At 36.7% G+C, this 23,032-nt stretch overlaps 1 protein-coding gene across 3 annotated transcripts in view; it reads right to left on the bottom strand.

The window, feature by feature from the left end:
- Positions 1 to 2,944: 2,944 nt before the first annotated feature.
- The window catches only part of FCHO2 (FCH and mu domain containing endocytic adaptor 2), an 83,281-nt gene continuing 63,193 nt past the window's right edge, over positions 2,945 to 23,032 (bottom strand). For all 3 annotated transcript variants that reach the window (XM_050986492.1, XM_050986493.1, XM_050986494.1), the window contains 8 exons: positions 20,565 to 20,694; positions 15,208 to 15,319; positions 14,460 to 14,615; positions 13,424 to 13,556; positions 10,307 to 10,506; positions 8,088 to 8,152; positions 5,489 to 5,653; positions 2,945 to 5,261 (listed from right to left, as the gene is read on the bottom strand). In XM_050986492.1, the coding sequence (XP_050842449.1) occupies positions 5,239 to 5,261; positions 5,489 to 5,653; positions 8,088 to 8,152; positions 10,307 to 10,506; positions 13,424 to 13,556; positions 14,460 to 14,615; positions 15,208 to 15,319; positions 20,565 to 20,694 (984 nt within the window). In that variant the 3' untranslated portion in view covers positions 2,945 to 5,238. The remainder of the gene's footprint in view (positions 5,262 to 5,488; positions 5,654 to 8,087; positions 8,153 to 10,306; positions 10,507 to 13,423; positions 13,557 to 14,459; positions 14,616 to 15,207; positions 15,320 to 20,564; positions 20,695 to 23,032) is intronic.

Raw genomic sequence — 23,032 nt, 5'->3', positions numbered from 1 at the left:
GAGTGTAGTGTTTGCTCTACAGTATTCTATTCTATCTAAAGAAATTATGCCAGACTAATAGTCGTCGTCTGAGGGCTGAGTTTCTTGTGCTAGATGTACAAGATGCAGTTTTTACATTAAAAAAATCTTCTGCATTTTAGCCCTCAAATAAAACTAAATTTATTCTGTAGTCTCACTAGAAGCAGGCATCCAATCTACTGTTTTCAGTCAAGTGACTCAGAGCATGGAACTGTGATGTCAGCAGGGCAAAAGGTGTGGCTGCACTTGGCCCACCCATGGGAATAGACTGGTGAGACTTCAGAGGGATGTCAGCTGCAGAGATGGCAGATTACAGACTACAACAGTCCTCCTGCATTCACGCACCCGAGCACTTAGAGTGTGCTGTCAATCTAGGAACTGCTCAGAAGTGAGAAGGGAGTCATGCACACAGGCCAAGGAATTCTCACCTGTGAAGGAGAAACTTGCATTGAAGAATAAGGTCAGGCGCTTAGGGCCTTAAAGTTCTGTCTGTTCTCTGTCTTTGATTCTCTGTCTAAATGCATGGTCCTGGAAGGTGCCAGAGAAAGAGAGTTCAACAGAGATGGAAGGTGAACAACAGTTTTTGAACTTATGAGTTGGGTTTTGGTTTTCTTCCTTCCCTGCATTGGTGCATCTTACCTGGACACAATTCATCGTTACTAACACTGGGGCAGCCTTAGCATTTCTGTTATGACTCTTTCATTTCAGTGACAACTGTTCATATAACTTACCAATGGCAAGAGTGGGAAACAGAAGGGAAGGCTGAGGATATTATAAGGAGCTTATCAAGTAGCAAAGCAGGAGGGGACATCTAGAGAGGAGAATCAACAATTATTATTAAAATGAGCTGCTTCCTCAACCAGGATGGAGAAAGATTTGAGTCATTGCTGAACACATTATCACTGCTAACTTTCTGGAGTAGAAAACATGACTTAACAACTGAGAACTTCAAGAAAACAGGTTGTGACATGATAAAAGGAAAAGTTGAATAATCAGAGTAGTGAAATGGGCATGATTTACAGCTTATGATTATTAACTTTTTTAAAAAAGATCCCCTGAGTAATAATAACTAAGTTCCAGAACAAGATAGTTAGAAATAAATTCAGCTGGGACAATCTTTGTTTATACAAAGATATTTTAGGTTACAGTAATTAAAATAGCCATCCCAGATTGAAAAACAAAAATAATTGATTCCAAAGGAAGTGAAAAAAAGCAGTTACAGAAAATGCAGAATTAGAGATCTAAATGTTCAATAATTAATCCAGAAGAGGCCTCTTCTTTTAAGACTGTATGCCTTATATTGGTTATTGAACAAACTAAGGGAGAATCCAAAAATCAACAATGTCAGTAAACATGGAGGTCAAAGTGGGCTGAGCAGGAATACTTACTGGTGTAATATTATGTACAATTAAAGATAAAAATTATGTTTTCAGTTGAGAGACTTTTTAATCAGTCCAATCAATGGTACCTCAACAGTAGATGTGTTATCTGATGCTTTAGTACTTTGAACTGTTTTTAGCTTATGCTATGCTTGGAAGAATTCCTGACTTTCTTCCTTGCATGCTCTTAAGTATAACTTCCCTTTCATAACAACTGAAATGGAAACCAATTATGTAGCAATTGCAAAACTTAAGATAGGCATCTTAACATCTGTGTATCTTAAGCTTTGAAAAGACACAAGACTTGAAATGTAATACTTTTTGCCATGATGCAAGATCTTGTTTTTATGTTAGATAGCAAAACTTGCCACAGTTGTAACTCTCATGCTGTTCCAGTTCATAATCAAATACCTTAGCTCCTTCAAATACCCTACATAAATGTTATTTGGCAGTGGTAGAGATACGTTACCCTGAAAACTACCTGATTGTGTACTTAGATAATCACAAACCTGCTTGGACAGTAGAGATCCAGTTTGCAGCAGTTGTGAGCAATATGTGGATACAAGTCAAGTGTTAACAGATGTGCCAGAGCAGCCTCAGTCGGATCTATTACACTTTAAGTTCAATGAATACTTGAAGAACTGAGCAGCACCTTTTTACATTTCTAACCAATAAATGAGGTGCTGGGGGATCAGAAAGCAAATGACACATTAGCTCTCCAAGGCTCTAGCCTTTTTTTTGAAAGTGTTGAAGACCAGACTACCGTGTTAGATGGACCACTCAGTCTGACCACTTGTGTTCTTCATTCCTGCCTGCCAGCGGAAGATAAGAATCAAGCCCTTGGACTATTGCTTTCCTGCATGACAAGAATGGTACCTCTATTGCATATCCAACCAGCTGAGAAAGGGAATTTAATAAGTCATTACTTACTAAACTTCTGCAGGCCTTGGGATTAGTAGGAAACAGATTCAAAAACATTTGTTCAGTTTCAGCTTCTGTTCTGTGCTCAAAGCTTAAAAGGACTAAACCATACAGACTGCTGAGACAAACTAAATTGTCTACTCTTTTTGACTGGTGAAACATTAGATATCAGAAGGAATTACTTTAATCTTGTCACTAATTCTTCTTCTGCTCACACAGGAAGATATAGGCTTGTTGTGTGTGCAGAAGGCATAATGCACAGCATTTGATAACACTATTTACAGACCGCAGCTCATGTCCACGAGTCAAGATTTTTCTCATAAACATATCCACAGTTTTGCCTAGTCTAATTTATTAGTGAAACAAATCAATTTAGTAAAGGTATAGGGCACTACAGACAACTCAGACATTACAGTTTAGTAAAGATTAAATGTTCTAGAGAAGTCATCTTTCCATCCACCTTCTCTGTGATGATTTTTAAATATACAAAAGTGTTCATAATGACCTCTACACTTTATCACTTAAAAATCAATATTTTCAAATGTTCAATGCAGGTATGGTTTTTCTCTATTATCTTATTGCTTAGAAGAACTTAACTGCAAAAGTACAGGCAATATAAATAAGTATTTAAATTATATATTACATGTTTATTATGGGTGCAAATTTTTAAAATTTACATTTTATGAAAATTCAGTGTATTTACAATTTTTGAAAGATAAACTTGTATGTTTTAATTTACAGTCTAACGTAGTAACAATTCATAAAAATTCAGATCCTTTAGAGTTGTGTTTACAAATTAATTTTCTTAGGGGGCAGCTACAAGGGACATTGCTGTATACACAAGCAAGAACCAGCTTGCTACATAAGTTTTTTTTATTTTAAATCAGATAGCTACACATACTTTTTACATTGTTTTTGAGTTTCTTTACAAAATGTCTATATAAACTTGTATGGCTTCAAAATTGTAACCTGCACCCAAAGCAAATGTATGAAAAACACCAGAATGAAGGCTAGTTTAAAAGTGCTGAAACATTAACTACTTCATTTATCTTAGAAATTAATGTAATACTTGATTAAAAATAGCAATAATAAATTTGGGTTTTCATTAATAAAATATTGTTGTGTTAATCAGTTTGATTGTAAGCAGGTTACAATTAAAATTCCAATAAAAAGACCACCATTTTATGAGTTGTAAATTTATCATCAATAAGATTAGCAAAATATAGGAGCCAAATATACTCTTCCAATCAAATCTACAGTACACTATGTTCTTAGTACTAACAATGAAACTCTCACCGGCAAAAGTGTCTAGTGTACACAACAATTTATGCAGCTTCTACAAAGGCGTAATTTCTTGTAAAGCTTCAGCAGTCCAATTCATTACTGGCTTTGCATGAATTAATTCAAGCATGTTTTACTGTTTTAATAGAGAGTTTGAAATAGATATTGGTATGCTAAATGTTTATTTGAAATTGCCCCATGCAGGTTATTGAATTATTTTGCCCCAATGCTTATCATTTCAACATTACAAAAAAAGCGTGGTAATACAAATACATAGAAAATTTCCTAAATTAGTGACTTGCTTTAAAAAATTGTTACTGATATGTCAATTCCCTGTGCTTAGGCTGTAGCAAGCATATTAGATTACAATACAAATATTAAAATTGGTAGCTATAAAAAAAATGAACACATGACAGGATTTGTCATCCTGCAGCCATAAAATATCCTTTACAATGTCTCCTGAAGTACTATGTGTACATTCATATCACACATCCCCAAAACCACTCAAAGTCTTATAAGTCTGAAGGCTTATAGCCAAAGAAAAGAGTAATGCTGTTTGCTTTTAGAAGTTTGTTTTTCCTATCCTCACTGATTTTTCAGATTCTTCTCTTTGGTGACATTAAAATTAGTTAATGAAAACGTTTCTGAGTACTGCATGATGCAGCTCCCTTTACTAAAACCACATTTAATTGCAATTATTCATTGAGGAAATAATTCAGTGTTTTAAATTTCTTTTAAAACAAACTACAGTTTTTGCAAACCTGTCTTCCAAATAAATTGAAGTAAAAAGAATTTTTATAAAGTTCTGTGCATAATACAAACGCCATGCTTTCTTGATGAAGAGCCAAACTTTGAAAAAGGAAGTGAGGCACATGAGTATCAAATTTGATAGGCACAGGCATTTTTAAAAGGCACAAAAGTTATGCAATTAATATAAAAATAAATTAAATCTACTGCATTAACTCAAACAATAACAAGGCCCAAAAAATTTTACCAACTGCAGAAGTAAATCTCTGCTGTGTTTTGCAATTTGTAACACATTGCACTTAGTTAAAAAAAATCCTATATGAAACAACTTACATTTTAATAATATATGATTACATGGGCATCAAGTTATTTTTATACATCTCTAACTCAGCTGATCTTGTGGTATGAATGGAAAGAAGAACTACACAAGACATAGCCTCTGCTATCTTTATAAACTGTCAATTAAAGGTGGCAATTAAAGAATCTGAAAAATGAGTATTATGAAAAGCTCAAATATTTCTTACTAGATCTCCTACATTTTAGGTTTAATGTTTACAGTACAACATAAAATTTCATACTTCCATTACAACTGTGGATTACTACTTTGACTTCATCTATATAAAGTTACTAATTTTTCAACAAATTTTCCCAAGTATTGCAGTTGATAATTTACAGACAGTGTTGAAGTTAACTTCAGTGCTATTGTAAAGTAATAAAAAGTTTCAAAATGACTCTTAAAAGTGCATTTACTTGATGTAGTTTAGCCTCAAAGTACGTCAATATTTTTAAAAATTAATGCATGTTAAAATAGTGTTTGAAAAATAGAGAGGGCAGAGTTCCTATCGTCACAAGTGTTTCTTGCACTCCTGATCCAATGACTTTCACAGGTACATCAACAGTCTGCCATATACCGTCCTGAAAAACAAAGGTAAGTTTTTTGCTGTCAACAGATAAACCAGATTTTGTCAATATTTTCCTTACAGCAGTCTGAATAACTATGGAAAAAAAAACTGACTTGTCATAAGTGTTTCAATAAAGAGTAACTATTTATACATCACTCATTTAACAGTTTCATATTTTAGAATTTAACACTAGAGAATATATAAGACTAATTTGAAAATATAAGCATGTTAATGTCTTACCAGTGGCAAATCTCTTCTTAAGAAGGGAAAGCCGATAGCCAGTGCCTACAAGTTCCACATCTGCTCCTGAAAGGGTGCTTCCTTCACTGATGAATTGCACTGCAAGTGTCGCTGGTTTACTGGGTCCTCCTGAAAGCTCAAATTTTGCCCTGAGGGATCCAGAACCTATAAAACCAACAAAACTGAGAAGCTGATTGTTTTGCAAAAACAAAAGGATCTCCCCAAATTTTTAGTAGTAAGAAGTGAAACTAATATGGTAACCTCTGACATCTATTCCCAGTGGCAGACCTACCTACGCTTTCAAAATAGGTAAGAGTACAAGTCTGTTTTTTCCAATAGTCTGTTTAAGACAATGACTAGTGAATGATTTAAAGAGAAACAACATAAATTTCTGCAAGATGTGGGTACCCAAAATCAGCCTGGTAATCACTTACTACTTATCTGATTGGTCCCTATAATCATTTAAACTTGGTGGTCTCTAAGTACTTACTACCATCTATCTTGTGGTAGATGGTATCTGATTGATAGATAGGAGATACTATCTGCCTTTCACTAGCAGAACATTTAAGAGTTGTCATGATCTATCTGTAAGAAAGTACATGAACAAAAACATTGGAGGAAATGCAGTTCTACAGTAATGTACCCAGAGGAAAGAAATTACTATGTTTCCATAAAAGACAAGGTCTGATTAAATATTTCTCACAAATTTCAGTTGATGTTTTCAGAGACAGTGGTGAAGTGGCATCACTTTGATAGTATTATAAAGCAATAATAGTTTAAAATTACTTTAAGTACATTTCTGTAGGCAATGAAAGGCATTTTCAAAATCTCCACATTGCTACTACTTTTTAGTTTTAAAACAGGTCTTTTTTTTGCTCTTGCAAAGTGTGTTGGGAAAATGAGATTTAAATTAAAATTAATGGAATAATTTTACTTTAAAACAGCTTGCTATTCCTATCAATAACAACTGCTAAATTACAAAGGAAGTTAGTAACTGAAATGGTAGTGAGCTAAAAGCAGGAACTAAAAGAAATTGTTTCACACAGTGGCTTGTTCTTGATAAATTTAGCTTAGGATCAATTTAATTTCTTCAGTAGGTCTGTCTTATTTCAGTAAACTGGAAATTCTTTCTACTCTAACTATGGAAACTCATATAATCAAGTGCTTTGAGAGTTTGTTCTGTGTTTTGTCTCTCTCCAGCTGACAGATCACATAATGTGTTGGACCATAAAAAGCCCCCTAAAATTTTATCATGCTGTCCATCTGAAGAAAAGACTTGAAGACACTTGTCCTGACGTTGACAGTGTTTTGCACTTCTCCCTTTGCTTCTGTAAGTGCAAGATCAGCACAATATTGCTTCCGCCTGAACTGGGAGTACTTTACATGTTTATACTCAAAGAAAAGGGTAGGAAAAGGTGGTGGGAAGAGAAGGAATATAGCAGAAGCAGTGGGATATGTGCAAGTCTGCTGTCAACACAAGATGCAAACTGGATCACTAGTAGTCAATTCTGCAGGTGTAAAATTCCTCTTCATCTGGCTGCATTTGTCTTTCAGTATGATTTTTCCTTTTAAAAGAAGTCACAAAGTTCAGAAAAGGGAGGGGGAAAAAATTAAGAGGGCTAATCCAATGTAGTGAAGACAAATGGCAAAGAACTGTGAGGTTAGTGAAAGACAATGTACACCAGACTAGAGTAATCACCAGTGTTCAATAAAAATTTCTCTGATTTTGTTTGAATGATAACCGTAACTCTGCAGCCTTTGCAGGAATAGAAGTTGCCTTCTCTTTCTATGCTTGTGGTTTCTATATGAAACCAGTCACATTTACAGGCAAATCTGTAATTTCACAATCCTATTCACTAAATTCTTAACAGGACTAAAGGCCTTTCCTTTACATTAATAGTTCATTTCTCCACAGAGGCTTTGAGGATGAGATGCTTTAGTTGCTGTACTACAAAAATACTGCACCTGCAGAGAGTGCAGAGATTGTGACATGAACTGCAGCTCAGAGAATGGCACCAGGCAGAGGGCCTATACAATATTGCTACCTTATGCAATATTGCATAAATTACCAGTCTGAGCAGATGTGCATAGATTAAGTCTTTTCCTGGAGTCATTATCGTCAAAACCAAGACTCAAAATGTTGGTCAAGAATAAGATATCTAAACTCAGGACTTTTGTTGGGTTTTTTTTTTTAACCCCCAGTTCTTCCACCTACCTCCTTCTTATGTATTTAAATCATCTATGTGTGGAAAGACACAGATATGAAACCTATTTTCATTTGAGTATCTGCTCACTTCCAAATTGCATGAATGCAAAACTTTCCTATTCTATCTAAACTCTATTTTACAACTACTAACTGTTTTCAGGGTACTTCACTATTTTCCCTTATATATCTAGTAATTTAATTTATATTTTGACATCTCACTCATAATGGAATCTCTCAGGAGGCAATTAATTGAAAAGAAGGTGAACTAGTAAAGAGGTTACAGCATAAGAAAATGTGTAAAAAGGAATTAAGAGGGCATAGAAGCTAAAATGATCACCTGTTTACAGATAAAATTGTCTGTACAAGAAAGCAAAACAAAAGAGTTTAACTTGCCTCCATTCTCAGACCTCTCTGAAATGCTAGATATTTTCCAACATGCTTTCATCTGGTCTGCATTCCTGTAAGAGAATGGTACGTTAGTTACAACTACTAGGTTTTGAACTTTATTTCCCTTAATTTAGACTGGTATATTACAAACATCTCTAAATGGAAGGCTGTAAAATATTTGCATATTTTAAGGTAAGTCTGTGGAAAACTACAGGAGGAAAAGAGGAAAAGAGGAAAAGAGAAGGGTGTGTCTGCATCACTCCAGAGCACTGAGATCAGAACAGACTCATTTTACACAGTAATTTTTTACACATTTAACACTGTCCTGTGTCCCCACCTATGGCTACAAAATTCAAAGCCCTCTGCAATCTTCAAGGGTAAGTTACTCTGGAAGCAGTCTGGAAGCTATGCCTTGATGATTCATGATGAAGGTAGAATGGGGAGCAATGTTGACTGTTCTTTCCTAAGTGAGAGTCCTGAGAGCATGAATTTTATTCCATTTCCACTCTGGTAAAACTAATTGGCATCAATAACACTCTGTTCAAGCTAACTTGAGATACTGGAAAGGGCAGAAAACCATACCAAGAGCTGACAGGGCATTTTAACTCCTGAAGGACTTTCTAGCAGTTACATTAGAGGAAAGTCAACAGCTAAAAGCTGCAAGCAGCATGAAGTGCTGATAGGTTTGAATTGCTCTTGCGACTGATGTAGCAGGACTGAAATGCTCATATAAGTAGCACATATGGTAGCATTTACTCACAGGAAGTCAAGCTATAGAGGCCTTTTTTCCTAAAAAAAGACCAAAACCCCTCCACCCAATCCACTAGATGGAACAGGTAGTATATCACAAATACTATACCTTCCTGGGACAAAACTGATTTTTTTTTTCCTTTGGTCAGCTTGCCAGGCTCAAAATTCTGGGTCTTGAAAGTTGCCTACCTGATGAATTACTGAATTCACCTGAATTCAGTAATTCATCATCAGGTAGGCTACCTGAATTCACTAATGCAACTGTCCCTAAGCCTTCCCAGCTAACACTGCATGTTCTGGATGGGTGTTCCTGCTTTCACTCTGGCTTCATTACAGAGGGTTTGTGGAAGAAGCCTAGGCAGGGAGACTAGCTTCACCACAGTGTAGTAATGTAGTAGTGTCGTTCAGACAGGATACTAAACATGTTCTTGTTCAAAACACCTTACAATTTAGTTAAAAGTACTGTTTCCTTAAAATACCAAGTCAAGAAGGATTCAATCCTATAAGGAATTTTTTTCACTTAGAACTATACTCTGTTACTACATTGTACATTAAACACCTGTAACAGTATTGCCTCCAGAAACATCAGAAACTACCCAATAAGTTCATCATGTTTATTTTTCTTTTAAACCTTGCTTTGTAAGGTAAACTGATCTGTAAGAAATAATGTTAATAAAGCCTAATTTCCTTCAATTTGGTGTTCTTTGCCCTCTTCACATTAAAAAGACCATTTTGGGAATAATGGAACAGTCCAGGATTTATGTTACAGCTGGACATGTATGTACATGCTGCACAGGCACAACGTTGAATTCACTCACATTTACTCCAGGGCTGTACTACTCTGTCTAGTCTCACTACCCTCTGCTTGTTTCCACAAACTTGTAACATAATTTCCTTCTTACTATGTCACACTTTGAACTGCTGCTGTAAATGCAGGCTCAGAAGGTGGTGTCAGGTAGCTGCTAGTCTAATAATCTGCATGACACTTAAATTGAGAGATAATGCTACTGGGCTTATGGAGAGCTCCTCAGTTACTCATGTTTTTTTATTTTAAGCTATTAACATTAGAAGTTAATTTTTATGTTAGAACAATCTGGAAATTTTTAAAAACCTACTTTCTGCTACTTTTTCTATATAATCCCCTTATAAGAATTCATTGTTACACAGAGAGAGAAAATGGCTTTTTAACCATTTCAAATTACTGCATTAAAATTGTCTATTCTATCAGAGAAAAGAAAGCAACATTGGAAAATTCATAGAGGCTTGTATTATTACGCAGTTGGGATGGGTACTCACTGACTGTTTCAATTTGTGTGAATTGGAGGCACATGATCTCTGTTTTAGACCTCAAAATATCTAGACATCTGATACTACACTCCAATTTTGCTATTTCTTCCTGTGAAAATTTTCAGGCTATGACACTAAAGAATGCACTGAAATGTATCTGAAAAAATACTGAAAAGAATTAATATTACCATTTTGCAGGTGGAAGTGACTGCATGTTTATTACTCCTCCATCTACTGGTACCACAACCTGGACATTAGACAGAATACTAGGCACATTCATAGACTCTGGATTGTATTTATAATCCACTCTCACATCAGTAGTGCTAGCATCACATTTCCAGTAAGTTGCAAGATTCAAGGGAGTGGACTGTATGCCATTTGAAGATACCTGTAAAAGAATAAACAATTGAAAACAATTAAGATATCCACCTTTTGGGCAGAATTAAGGGATGATGGTAATCAAGATAAGTCTCAGTGCTGACAAAATATCAAGAGAACAATTGACCTCTTAATAACAGAATTTGGAAGACTGTTGCCTAAAGGAATTCCTGTTATTTTAATTTTAAATTAAAATACTCGAAGAAAAAGTTTGAACTCTCTCTGGCCTAGGAGGCTCCTTCCTGCTCTTTTATAACTTTTTGTAAGGTTTGTTTTTGTTGTGTTCTGCTGTTTGCAAGATGCATGCTTGCAGCAAAATGACTTCATCCTTAGCAGTTGTGTGCTGTGCCAATTCAGCTGCCCAACAAGCCAGCGCCAGAGAACAATACCTGTCATTGAGGGGCAGGCAGCCAGCAGAATAGTTCTAACCTCTTCAAAGCATTATTTTCCTGCTGCAGGAGGTCTGAATGCTGCTTCTGTAGCTGAGCTCATTCTACTGTGCTGATGCATCTTAACCACCTTCTCAATCTGAGGAACCTCCTGTGTCCTAGTGCATACTCTTGCCTTTTTTGTCAGCCCCTAAAAAACCTTTTTTATCTGTCTGGGCTTCCACGTGCCAATGCCTCATTTTTACAAGAATACACAGTATTCAATTCAGCAAACTAAATGTTTTTTGCCTCCCCCATTTCTCAAGAAATTTGTGTGCCATGCTTTTTGCAGGTTCAGTATGCCAGGATTTTAAACCACACTAGGCAGATGTGGAAAATACAGGTATGAATAGCTGGACTGACAGGTAATTTTCAGGAGTTTTTTGTTGTGCAGATAGTTGTCTCAGATGTTCAGACATTCAAGGCAGGCCTAGAAAATCTCTGTTCTCCCTTTAAGGCGAGTATGTCGTGACTATTCATGAAGGCTTTTTATTAACAGACAGAACATCATCTCACTGATGCACCAAACAGCTGAAGTTGACACAGAACTCCTGGAGGCTGTCTGGTTCAGCCCTCCAGCTCATGCAGGGCCACTTCTAGCAGGCTGCCTAAGCTCCAGACAACTTCTGAACATTTCCAAGAATGGAGGCTCCACCACCCCCTAGGGAACCTGTGCTCAGCCACTGTCACAAGAAAAATAGCGGTTCTGGCTGTTCAGAGGGAATTTCCTGTGATTCAGCATGTGTCCATGGCCTGTGATTCTGATACTGGGCAACAGTGAAAACAGCTTGACTCTGTCCTGTCTGTGCCCTCTCTCAGGTGTTTATACTCATTGATGAGATTTTCCTGAATTTTCCCTTTTCCAGGCTCAGGGGTCCCAACACTCCTAGGTTTTCTTCATGGGACAGATACTCCAATCCCACCATCATCTTTGTGGCCCTTTGCTGAACGCTATCCAGTCTCGATAGTAATGAACTCAGAACTGAACACAGCACCCCAGGCGTGGTGTTACCAGTATTAAGTGGAAGGATCCCCTCCCTTCATTTGCTAGCAATACCTTGCCTAATGCAGCTCAGGAGACCATCCAGGAGACCATATGTGCCTTTGCAGCATGAGCAGCAAATTGTTTCGCTTATGCTCAACATAGTAACCCACAGGACCCTCAGGTCCTTTTCTGCCAAGATAATGCCCACTTGGCTTCCTCCAGTGTGCTTCTTGTTGAACTTCATGAGGTTCCTCTCAGCCCATTTCCACAGCCTGTTGAGCCCCTTTAGGAGGGCAAAATAATCCTCTGGTTTATCCCGAGGGCCATCCCCATTTGGTATCATCAGCAAACTTGCCAAGGATTCATATATTCCATCCCATCATTCAGATCATTTATGAAGCTATTAAACTGTAAAATCATTATTTCCCCGGGGGGTCAGTTCACCTCAGTGTCTGCTCATCCAGTGTGTTCTTCACCAGCTTCTCTATACGGATTCTGTGGTAGATGGTGTGGAAAGGCACCCTGAAGTCTGAACAGACAATATCTACTTCTCTGTCCTCCAGAGGGGCAGTCATGTCACCACAGTAGTTTGTCAGCTTGGTCAAGCCTGACTTGCACTCCGTAAATCCATTCTGACTACTGTTCTGTTTCTCATTGTGAGAAATCAGAATGTCATACATTCTCAGAAAGAATCACAGAATGGTTTGGGTTGGGAGGTCCCTCCTTAAAGATCATACAGTTCCAACCCACACTCATAATAGGAACAGACAACTTTCACTCAACAAGGTTGCTCATAGCCCTACCCAGTCTGGTCTTGAACACTGTCAGGGATAGATGGGGAATACAGAACTTCTCTGGGCAACTTGTGCCAGTGACTCACCACCCTTTAAGTACAGAATTTTTTCTTAATATCTAACCTAAACCTATTCTCTTTAAACTGCAAACCAGAGCCATGCATTGAAATTAATCAATGACAGCATCCAAAACTTAAGCAATTGTAAAATCAAAGACAGTACGAGTACAAATGACAAGAAGTTCCCATAAAATCTCTTAAAGGAGAATTTGACTTTGCTGACAAATGTCAAAAAAAGCAGTGTTTGAAGCTTGCTTGTAGGATTGACCTGAAGCATTAGCAAGCTGAAACAAGCCCTGTATCTTAGGGAATGACATGAAGCATAGCAGGAATGTGCTAAGCCTGGGCAGAGTCTACGCATCGTAAGTAGAGATGAGGGATGACAGTTCACCTCCATGCTGGCAGACAAAGAAAATCCTTTTAATTTATGAGTATATATATTTTATATATATGAGTAATTATGTAATATATATATATAAACACACACACACACATACATACATATATATATATACACATATACACATATATATATATATAGTTTTATATATATATATACACACTATATATATCAATAAAATTTTTAAAAATACAATATATATATTCTGAGCAATATCTGCTGGAATTCCTTAAAAATTTTCAAAAGGACAGAAGTGTTTACCTGATACTTTAAAACATCCACGTTGTAATAGGATGCTGATGGATTCTGCTCAGATAATTTCTTGAGGTAGACAGTTATAGCTTGCATGTTCATCCAAAAGTCTTTAGTACTGGAGTCACTTTGTGACTGATCACTACAAAGAAAGATCACTAATTAGGGGTGAAATATTACACTAATCATTCAAGAATACCAGACATTTAAACTTTTTCTGCAAAATAGGCTTTTTCAGTATAATTCACTTTGTCAGTTACATCTCTGCTAACATTTCAGTTATAAACTGTCATGTCAAACAGTGACTAAACTTAATTTTTTATTAATTATTCATTACATTAAGTATGAACTAACAAAATGAAATTAAATACAAAAGAATACGTGCATATGGCTTGATTTATTATTTCAGCAATTAAAAAAATACAGCATTAAAAAAATTAGCTTAGTGTTCAAATAATTTCTCCAATAAATGAAATAGAAACTGCTCAACTTAAATGGATTTCTGCTAAAAAATTTCCAGCTTTTCTATTTTTTTAAGAAACAATATCTCCAAGTGCAATTTCAACAAGTATCCTACTCAATCAGCAATTTTTTTTTCCTACAAATTCTTGCAAGCATGCTGCTACACATCTGAGGGATAGTTATGTAAAGAATCTGATTGGTGTAATGATTCGGATTCAAAAAACAGTAGTAGATGGCAAATGAGATTACATGAATCTCCTACTACTTGTTTTCCATTTAAGCCTACTATTTCATCATTTAGTTTTATCATTATTACTACTGTGTAAAGAAATTAATTATAAAATGCATACGAAAACACAGACACATTTACAAATTATTTTTTATGGCTCCTGTTATACTCCGCAAAAATTTTAAGTCCAATAATCATTGACATTTTTAATAGTGGCAGTGGAGAGAACTAAGATTAATTCAGAAAATTAAATTATATGTAATTCAATCAACCAGACTGCAAAGAATTTTGGTTTACATACACAACAATTCTACAAATTATGTAGCTTACAATTATGTTAAAAAAATACAAAACCTGTATACAAGTTGAGCATTTGGAAGAATCTGCTCTAGTTTGGTTGTGTTTTTCACCCTGAAGCAGAGCACAGCAGGAGATGGGTTGCTGGTGAATACTTTAATAATCCCACTTGGGAATGATATTGTCATATCACCAGTAATCTTCACAATACATCTAGAAGAGAATAAAAAATCAGCTTCATTGCAACTCATTAACTGCCTAATTTTAAAGCAACCACTGTAATTTTGTGACCTTATGAACCGAATTTAAAACAGAAAATCAATTTTAAATGAGGGCAATGTGACTATGTACTGCCACTTTCAGCTTGGAAGTAAGATGAGATAAGAAATAAAAAATTTTAACTGCTTAAGCATACAGTAGTCTTGGATATTTTTCAAGCTTTGAAAACATGGCAATGGCTCTGCCTAGGCAAGGCCTAAGTAGCATAGCAATGGATGTCACATGGAACAAAGTGATTTCCACTGCACAAAATTACATGTAACACCTACCCAAAAAAGGATGATAAAAATCCTTGTCATTCTCAGTACTGTCACTGAACATTTTTTTTGTAAAGCAGGTATATATGAACGCCTGGCAGGATGCAGGCCATTACAGAGCAATAAGCCCCATTCATACCCAGGGAAAAAAGCCCATTGAATTCCCCTTCTACTGCATACTCATTCCCCTCCCCCGACATGAAAAGTAGACCCATTGTCTTTTCACATTGTAACTCAATACATTCAACACAATTCACTATTTAACTAACTTTGTGGGATCTGCTCCTTTAAAGTAGGCGTTAACAGATTCAGTAAGAGCTACTGCAACAGGCAAGGTGTCCTGGTTTCCAAGGCTGACAGGGCTGGGACCACGTGAAACACCTAGAATACATACAGTGTATAGATTTAATTTTCAAAAAGCTTAGTAGATTTCAGAATGGTTGACTTCATCGGTAATTTTCACAAGAGTTTACACCATCACAGTCTCAACTGAGGTATTACTGTAAAGTGTGTAGAAAATAGATAAGCATAGTACAGTACAATACTACCACTAAAATGCTGCTCAGCAGCAGAAGAACATAGGTATGACTATTGGTACAACATTATGTAAACAGACAGAAGGAAATACATGAGACAGAGGAACACTGCATAAAAATAGCTACTGGTGGGGGTGAAGTCAACAGATCCAAAGCAAATTGACTAGAATGCTTTAAAAAAAATCCCTACTGTATGCTTCTTTGTATGGAAAAATGCATGAAAAAATGGTCACAGAAATACAAAGAATTCTCTTACAGTAAAAATGAACTGAAATTCATCAATATTACCCCACATAAGTGAACTGTTTAACATTCTTTTAACATTTTCAGCTAACAAACATTGCAATTCCCTCTCAGAAATTGTTGGAGAAGTCTTCATTTGTTGCTTGTGCCAACACAACACAATTCCAATACAGAGCTATATCAACCAAGACCTCATGTGAAGGCTTTTTGAAATGCACATATACAGTTGATGAAACAGGTTGTCATGGGATTTCATTTTTCACAAATTTTCTACATGTGTATGGAATACGAAAGACAATACTGAAAGTTTCTTCTTTTTTTCTTAGTGAAGCAGTAGAGAGCATCTTATGATTTTTGTCCCATGAAGAAATGGTCTGTATCACATAGTATTACCTATCACAAAGGAGGTACTGTCTTTATATTTTCATAAGCAAATTGAAAAATTTCTCTTTCATACCACAAAGCAGAGACAAAATGCTTCTGTATAATATTGCCCATGGCAAATTAAACCTATTTACTTTACGTGGCTGTGCTTTCTGAGCTCTTCAGAAATAAAAAGAAAGTTGGGACCTTACTCATCACAGAGCACCTAATATCTCATATTAGACCTTAAATTAAGAGATAAGTGAATGAAGTAGTGAAAGAAAGACAGCGAAAGACAGAAGCTGGTTTAATTCTGCTACCTCATACTTATCTCTCCATTACAATTTTTCACATAAGGCAGTAAAATGTTCAGAAGGCTTCTCAGTGCCATAAAAACATTTGTGCAACACTTAGGCCTCCTTAGATCCAAAAGATCTAGTCAAAAAGTGTTGGAAATAAAAAATTCTTAAAAGAACTAGTTATTATGATTCTGGCTAAAAACCACTGATTTATTCTTTTTTTTTCAGTACGCAGTTTTTCTTTATTCTTTCAGACAATACAAGGATCAAAATTCCAAAGTTTTTTCTGTCCCTGAAAACTACCAATAAAAAGCCATGATTCTCAACAGTCTCAGGAATCCAGAAACCATTATTTCAAGAGGCAAATGTCCGATAAAATAATGAGTTGTCAATTACTTGGAATTCTGTTTGGTGAAATACTGAACTCCAAAATTATTCTTCACTAAAACTAAAGTGTACCTTCAATGAATGTATCACTACAGTTGCTGAGCTGTTTTAATTTCTTTTTCTGCCAATTTACTAAGGAACAACAAACAACTGGAGAGCAAAAGGATTACCTTGTATACAGGTGTATCAATTATTTTAAAATCTTTTACTTAATGGCCCTATGTACATTTTTATAACAGTATTTCAAAAATTATGCGGAGTAATGCAAACATATTCTTAATATTCTTATTGGTAAAAGACAAATATTGTTTGCTTGACTGAAAAGAGAAATTTATTAGAAAAAATAACATGCTTTTAACTTTTTTCCAGGGAACACCAAAGTAAATATGTATGTATATATATTCCACTGAGACCTATTTGGGGAACCACAAATGAGATCACTTCTCTCTTCTTTGCTCTGTTCCCACTGTTATCACCCTTTGACTCAAAAATCTATGCATTCTCCTAGAAACCAATAAACTGAAAAATAAATATACTATACAGTCAATAAGGCCCAGTGCTGGGTCCTGTCCTTGGGTCACAGCAGTCCCAGGCAGTGCCACAGGCTGGGGCAGAGTGGCTGCAAAGCTGCCCACAGGAAAAGGAGCTGGGGGTGCTGGTGACAGCAGCTGAACATGAGCCAGCAGTGCCCAGGTGGGCAAGAAGGCCAATGGCATCCTGGCCTGTACCAGCAACAGTGTGGCCAGCAGGAGCAGGGCAGGGGTTGTCCCACTGCGCTTGGCACTGGTGAGGCCACACCTCGAGTTCTGTGTCCAGTTTTGGGCCCCTCAATTCAAGGAAGACATTTTGGTGCTGGAGCACATCCAGAGAAGGGGAATGGAGCAAGGCAAGTGTCTGGAGAGTAAGTCATATGAGAAACAGCTGAAGGAGCTCAGGACATTTTACCTGGACAAAAGGAGTGATAAGGGGGGCCTTATCACTCTCTACAACTGCCTGAAAGAGGGTGTAGCAAGGTAGGGGACAGTCCCTCTCCAGGCAATCAGCAACAGGAAAAGTGGAAAAGGCCTCAAGCTGTGCCAGGGGAAATCCAGGACAGACAAAAGCGAGAATTTATTCACTTAGCATAGGCGACTCAGGGAGGTGGTGGAGCCATGATCCCTAAAGGTGTTCAAGAAATGACTGGAGTGCTTAGTGCTTTTGCTTATTAACAAGGTAGTGATCGTTCAATGACTGGACTTGATCTTGGCAGTCTTTTCCCATACTTCATGATTCTGTCATTCTATCATATGAAACAAATATAACTGCTTGTCCTGATGCTGAAAGTCACAGTTTTGTTGCCTTGCTGCTGAGAGTACAATTCAGTGCAGCAACATTCAGCTTCAGGGTTTTGTACACCTGTTGTGAGGTTTCAGTCAGAAGAGACGGAGATGCATAAAGGTATCCTAACTTCATCTCAGGCTGCAGCCCCGATCAAGGCTCCAGGTCTATCACCTTTGGTAGTGATAGCAAACCTGGCTTAAATGCCCTGCTACCAGCCTGATCACCACTATTAGCCCCTCAGCTGTGCTGACACAAGAACTAGTAACATAACCATGAAAAAGGTTGCATTGACACCTTCAAAGTGCAAACCAAAACTGCAGAACAAAAGACTCCATCATTGGTCATAAAAAGGACAGCTGAATAAAGCTGATCAAATGGCTTTAGTTCAGTTTAGGAACAAAGATCCAGACAGTTTTAATACTGGCAAAACAGCTGTCATGAAAATAAAATTTATTTTAAAAAGTACTGTCTTTATTATGTCTGTCTTCTAAGATTCGTATTATATGTAGGTATAGAAACATTCTCTTTACATGTGTTAGGAGAATTAGGATTGTCAATGTAAAAATATATTCACTTTACTTGAAAGAAAGTAGTAATGACCAACTGAAGAACCAAGGCCAAGTTTCAGCTTGTTTATGGAGCAGAGAAGTGGATAGACAGAAGATAACATTATATAAAAGTGGTTATGTCAAGTTTTGGTCATTTCAGCAACATACAACTTGTTATGTACTTGAGATGTCAAGCAACTTGTATGTGCCAGATACCAGAAATATCTGGAGAAACTTGTTTCAAAAGAAATACAATTTTATTAAATGTAGTATATTAGGATGATTAGTTAAGACATAAATGTGCTTTGAGTACAATACCTGGCGGTGTCTCACAAAGCTTTTCAATTGTAGTAGGATTTCGAATCAAAAGATCATCGTCTATTACATTTAAATGAAACAAAACATTGCAAGAAAACAAAATATTTCAAGCAAAAATAGATGTTGAAAACTAATATTAAAAAAATATTTTGCAAATTAAATTTAGGCAAAAGCATAAAAACAGCACTCAATTATGTATGCCTTAAAGTTCACTTGGAAGAAAATAATCAAAGTCAAATCTCCATTACTCAGAACAAATGGGGTAAGGGGAACACTGCATTGTGCAAAAGTCAAAAGAATAGAGAACGTATTGCAAACTATATCCTTATCCCCCAAGTATTTCAGATTTTTGTACTGCCCTTCCCATTTTCCCAGGAGTATTTAATTAATACAGTCGCTGCAGATGGAACTGGCCTTATCTATTTTTCCTAGGCCAGAATAATAACCACATCAAGCTTCCACTGTCAGCACACACCTCCTTACCTCCTGCCTCACCTCATGACTTCACTCTGCCACTGTTTCCAACAACACACATACATATCTCCCCAGAGCTGGGGGATACTGATGCTCTTGCCACCAATTTTTGGTTCCTCAACACCAAAGCTGAGACTTGAGGACGTGAGCCTGGATAGACTCTGGCAACCAAAATATTAGTTGTGTTTCTGTGATGCTTCTCAGCATTTGTGAAACTGGTGGACACAACTGCAAGAGCTAAGGTTGGGCAGAACTTAGTAGCTTTGCTTCTGCACAGGGTGGAAATGACTCCACTGCAGAATTCCTACTAGATGCTGCACTGATGCTCTTCAGAGCTGCTGAGCCTGAGTGAGGAATCCTTGGCATCAGTGACATTTGCATACAACTGAATGATAACTTGACAACTTGATTTAACTTGCGACTAAAGGTGTAACTGTGTTCAGAAACTAAATAGTTCAATACTGCTAAATAAACAAGTTAAAATGTCTTAGGCGCTGCCCTTCCCAAACTAACAAAAACCCCCAACTAACTAAAAAAAGCCCCAATGCCTTCTTGTGATTTATTATAATCAAATATCAAACTGAAGTGCCTTCCTTTAAAAACAAGAGAAAAACTTCTGAAATTAGTGGCAACACATGAAGACTAATTTCCTTTCCATCTTAATCTTTCTTGTTTAATTGTTTGTTTTGCTTTTACTGCTTAGCTTATATTCTTAACTAACTTGCAGAAAAATAAGCATTAGAACATAAAAAAAATTTAGTTCTGTGAACATTTGTATTCATTCAAATTTTTCAGTATCCCTATGTATTTCTGCACCTATACAATAACATCTTCTGAACAAATATATTATAATGTGTTGTACTTGATGGATATACAAGCATGCCAAATAAGAATTCATGGAATGTTAATTGTGAATAATATTTCTCTAAAGAACATTCCATAACTGGATCTATGGCCTAATCTAATTTAATCTATTTTCCTGTGTCTCAGTGTCATTTAGAAGCAGACATTGCAAAGAATGCTTGAAATACCTGGACTTCAACTAATGAAACAACTAACTCCAACAAATGTTTCTTGCAGCAGGTGCAGCCTAGTGGCTGAATTTCGCCAGTAAAATAAAATGGTTAATTAAACTTACCAACTGTAGGTGTGTTTGCTGCACTGATGGAAGCAGAAGAAGATATAGAAGAAATGCTCTCTGCACGTGCCAAAGGAGCTGCTGGAGGTGGACTTGAGTTAGAGGTCAATGGAGGGCTGAATGGCCTAGGCTGAACAAAAGAGATCACAAGAATATAACACAAAGCTGTTCAAAGAGATGAAAAAAATATTTTAAATAGAAACGTTCTTATTTCATGCCCCAATCAATTTCATGTTTCTCAACATAGTTTCTTTAATGTTTTATCTACCCTAGTTTTTTAGTGTAAAACAGAGAACCTGCATTTTCCATTGGAGTACATCCCATTATTTCATAGATTATATGGTTTTTTTGACAGAGTAGTCAAGTCTAATATATTGGATTATGCAACTGCCTGTCAATAATAATAACAGAACACTGTATCAGAAACTAAAACTACAGAGCTGTGTGTGTGGAAAACATAGATTTAGAGAGCTAAAGCAGAGCTACTAATGAATTGGAAGTGAGAGCAGCAGAGGGCAACTAAAATAGTTTTGACTGGAGTACAGGAGCAAGAGAGGAACAGGCAGTAGGACCAGGGTTTTTTTCAGCACAGAGTACAGAAGCCTAAGAATATATTTATTAGCTGGCTCCTACTAGGTAAAAAGGGGCACACAAAGAAGTCAGAGTCAGACTCTTCTAAGAGATGCGAGAGCTACAGTGAAGAAATGCCAGCCAGACTTTGGGAAAGAGTCCTTCTTGCAACCTTTTGGTAAAATCCTGAGACAGGCTGCCAGATTGGCAGATTGTAAAATCTCCCACTCTGGAATTTTTCAAAACTCAGCATGGTCCTGAGCAACCTGATACAATTTTGAAGTCAACCCTTTTTTGAGCAAGTTGGCGAGAACTTAGAAGTCTCTTCCACTCTAAATCTCTAGATGGTTTTAGGATACACTTAACTGTTAAGGTATTTAACTAGTGATCATACTGGGGTTAACCTATCTGAAAAGTACTGAAACCCCTGAAGCATCATTTTGCAGGATAACTGTAGAATCCCAGAAGATAAGGGGCTAATGTGTATGTCTGAAACACTGATAGCTGCATGACTGTGGAACCAACCAAGGATTGTTGGTAATAATAGACAAACTGTTGATAATGACCAAGGGCTGTTGATACTGTTCAAGGACTGCTGGTAATAACCAAGATTGGTGGTACTAACAGACAAGGCCTGCTGGTAATGACCACAGATCATTGTTAATAACCAAGGACTTCTGGTACTAAAGGATGATGTCTGCTGATAATAACCAAGGATTTTTGGTAAAAACAAAGTGAAAAATAACAAGATCTGAATGGAGAAGGCACTATGCAGTGGTAGGCAGCACTTTTCTGTGACATCTTGCTCTAGCTCCTGCAGATAAGCACAAGAACAGGTACAGCTCAATTGTAGGAATGAGGCAGAGAAGTGGGTATAGACTGGGGTCGGGGGGGGGAGGGTGGGTAACAAGACGACCCAGGACCCCAAAGCCCTCTGACTGAATTCCAGAAAGGTCTGAAAGAATGAACTGTGCATGATGACTAATTTGCATAGAAAACAAGAAACTTAGCTCCAGGGTGGGGAAAACCTGTACTCCCAACAAGCCTAGGTGATGGATTATCCTCCAGGATACTCCATCAGCTGAACTGACACTGGAACCAGGATTGGTGAACTCTCTTTCTCCTTTTCTCTTCCTATTTATTTCATATGTTCCTTTGTTTCTTCCTTTTTACCTCTTTATCCAGAATGCACTGTCATGTGCATATATAGTAGGTCAGGGACTAACATACCAATTTCCATGTCAAGTGAAAAATTTAATCATAAAGCTTTGTGAGTTTTGTGGACCCTCTGACTTTAGTCATACCTTTTGACCCCTAGCATTTGTGAATCTTGGGTGTTTCTTTTCCTCTAAGAGCAGGATGTCACAATAACTTTTTTTCCCCCCATTTTATTGCACTTCTTGGCTTTAATAGAGACTATGAGAATTGTAAAAGGAGTTAACATATAATGAAGACAACTGACAACCTTCTACTTGTATCCAGATAAAAGTAAATTTCAAAAGCAACAGCATAAAATGAATGTAGCTTTGTTCAGGATCATACTTTATAGTAGAACAGATAAATGACATGAAGAACAGATTCCTTGGGCTAAGAGCAATTACTAGAATTCTGTATTGGAAAGAGAAAAGAATTTCAAAATTAACTCTGTTCTGATCCTACAGAAAAGCAAAACAGTTTGAAAATAGTCTGTCAGTTTTGTCAAAACATAAGATGACAATTTTGTTTGTACCAGAATATGGTGAAAATATCTTGCTACTTTGAAAAACAATAAGATTTTACCACAGGAATATTTTTCCAAGTCAGGAAGTCAAGTGAAACCTGCAGAATACTAATATTTACAGAGGAAATGAGGCATGGCCTAGTCTGAATGGCTGTTTGGTTATTTGCATTCTTTAGCA

Source organism: Serinus canaria, chromosome Z (assembly GCF_022539315.1).
Source record: "Serinus canaria isolate serCan28SL12 chromosome Z, serCan2020, whole genome shotgun sequence".
Taxonomy (NCBI): Eukaryota; Metazoa; Chordata; class Aves; order Passeriformes; family Fringillidae; genus Serinus; species Serinus canaria.
The sequence above is the reverse complement of the archived record's forward strand: the minus strand, read 5'-3'. Positions and strand labels throughout refer to the sequence as shown.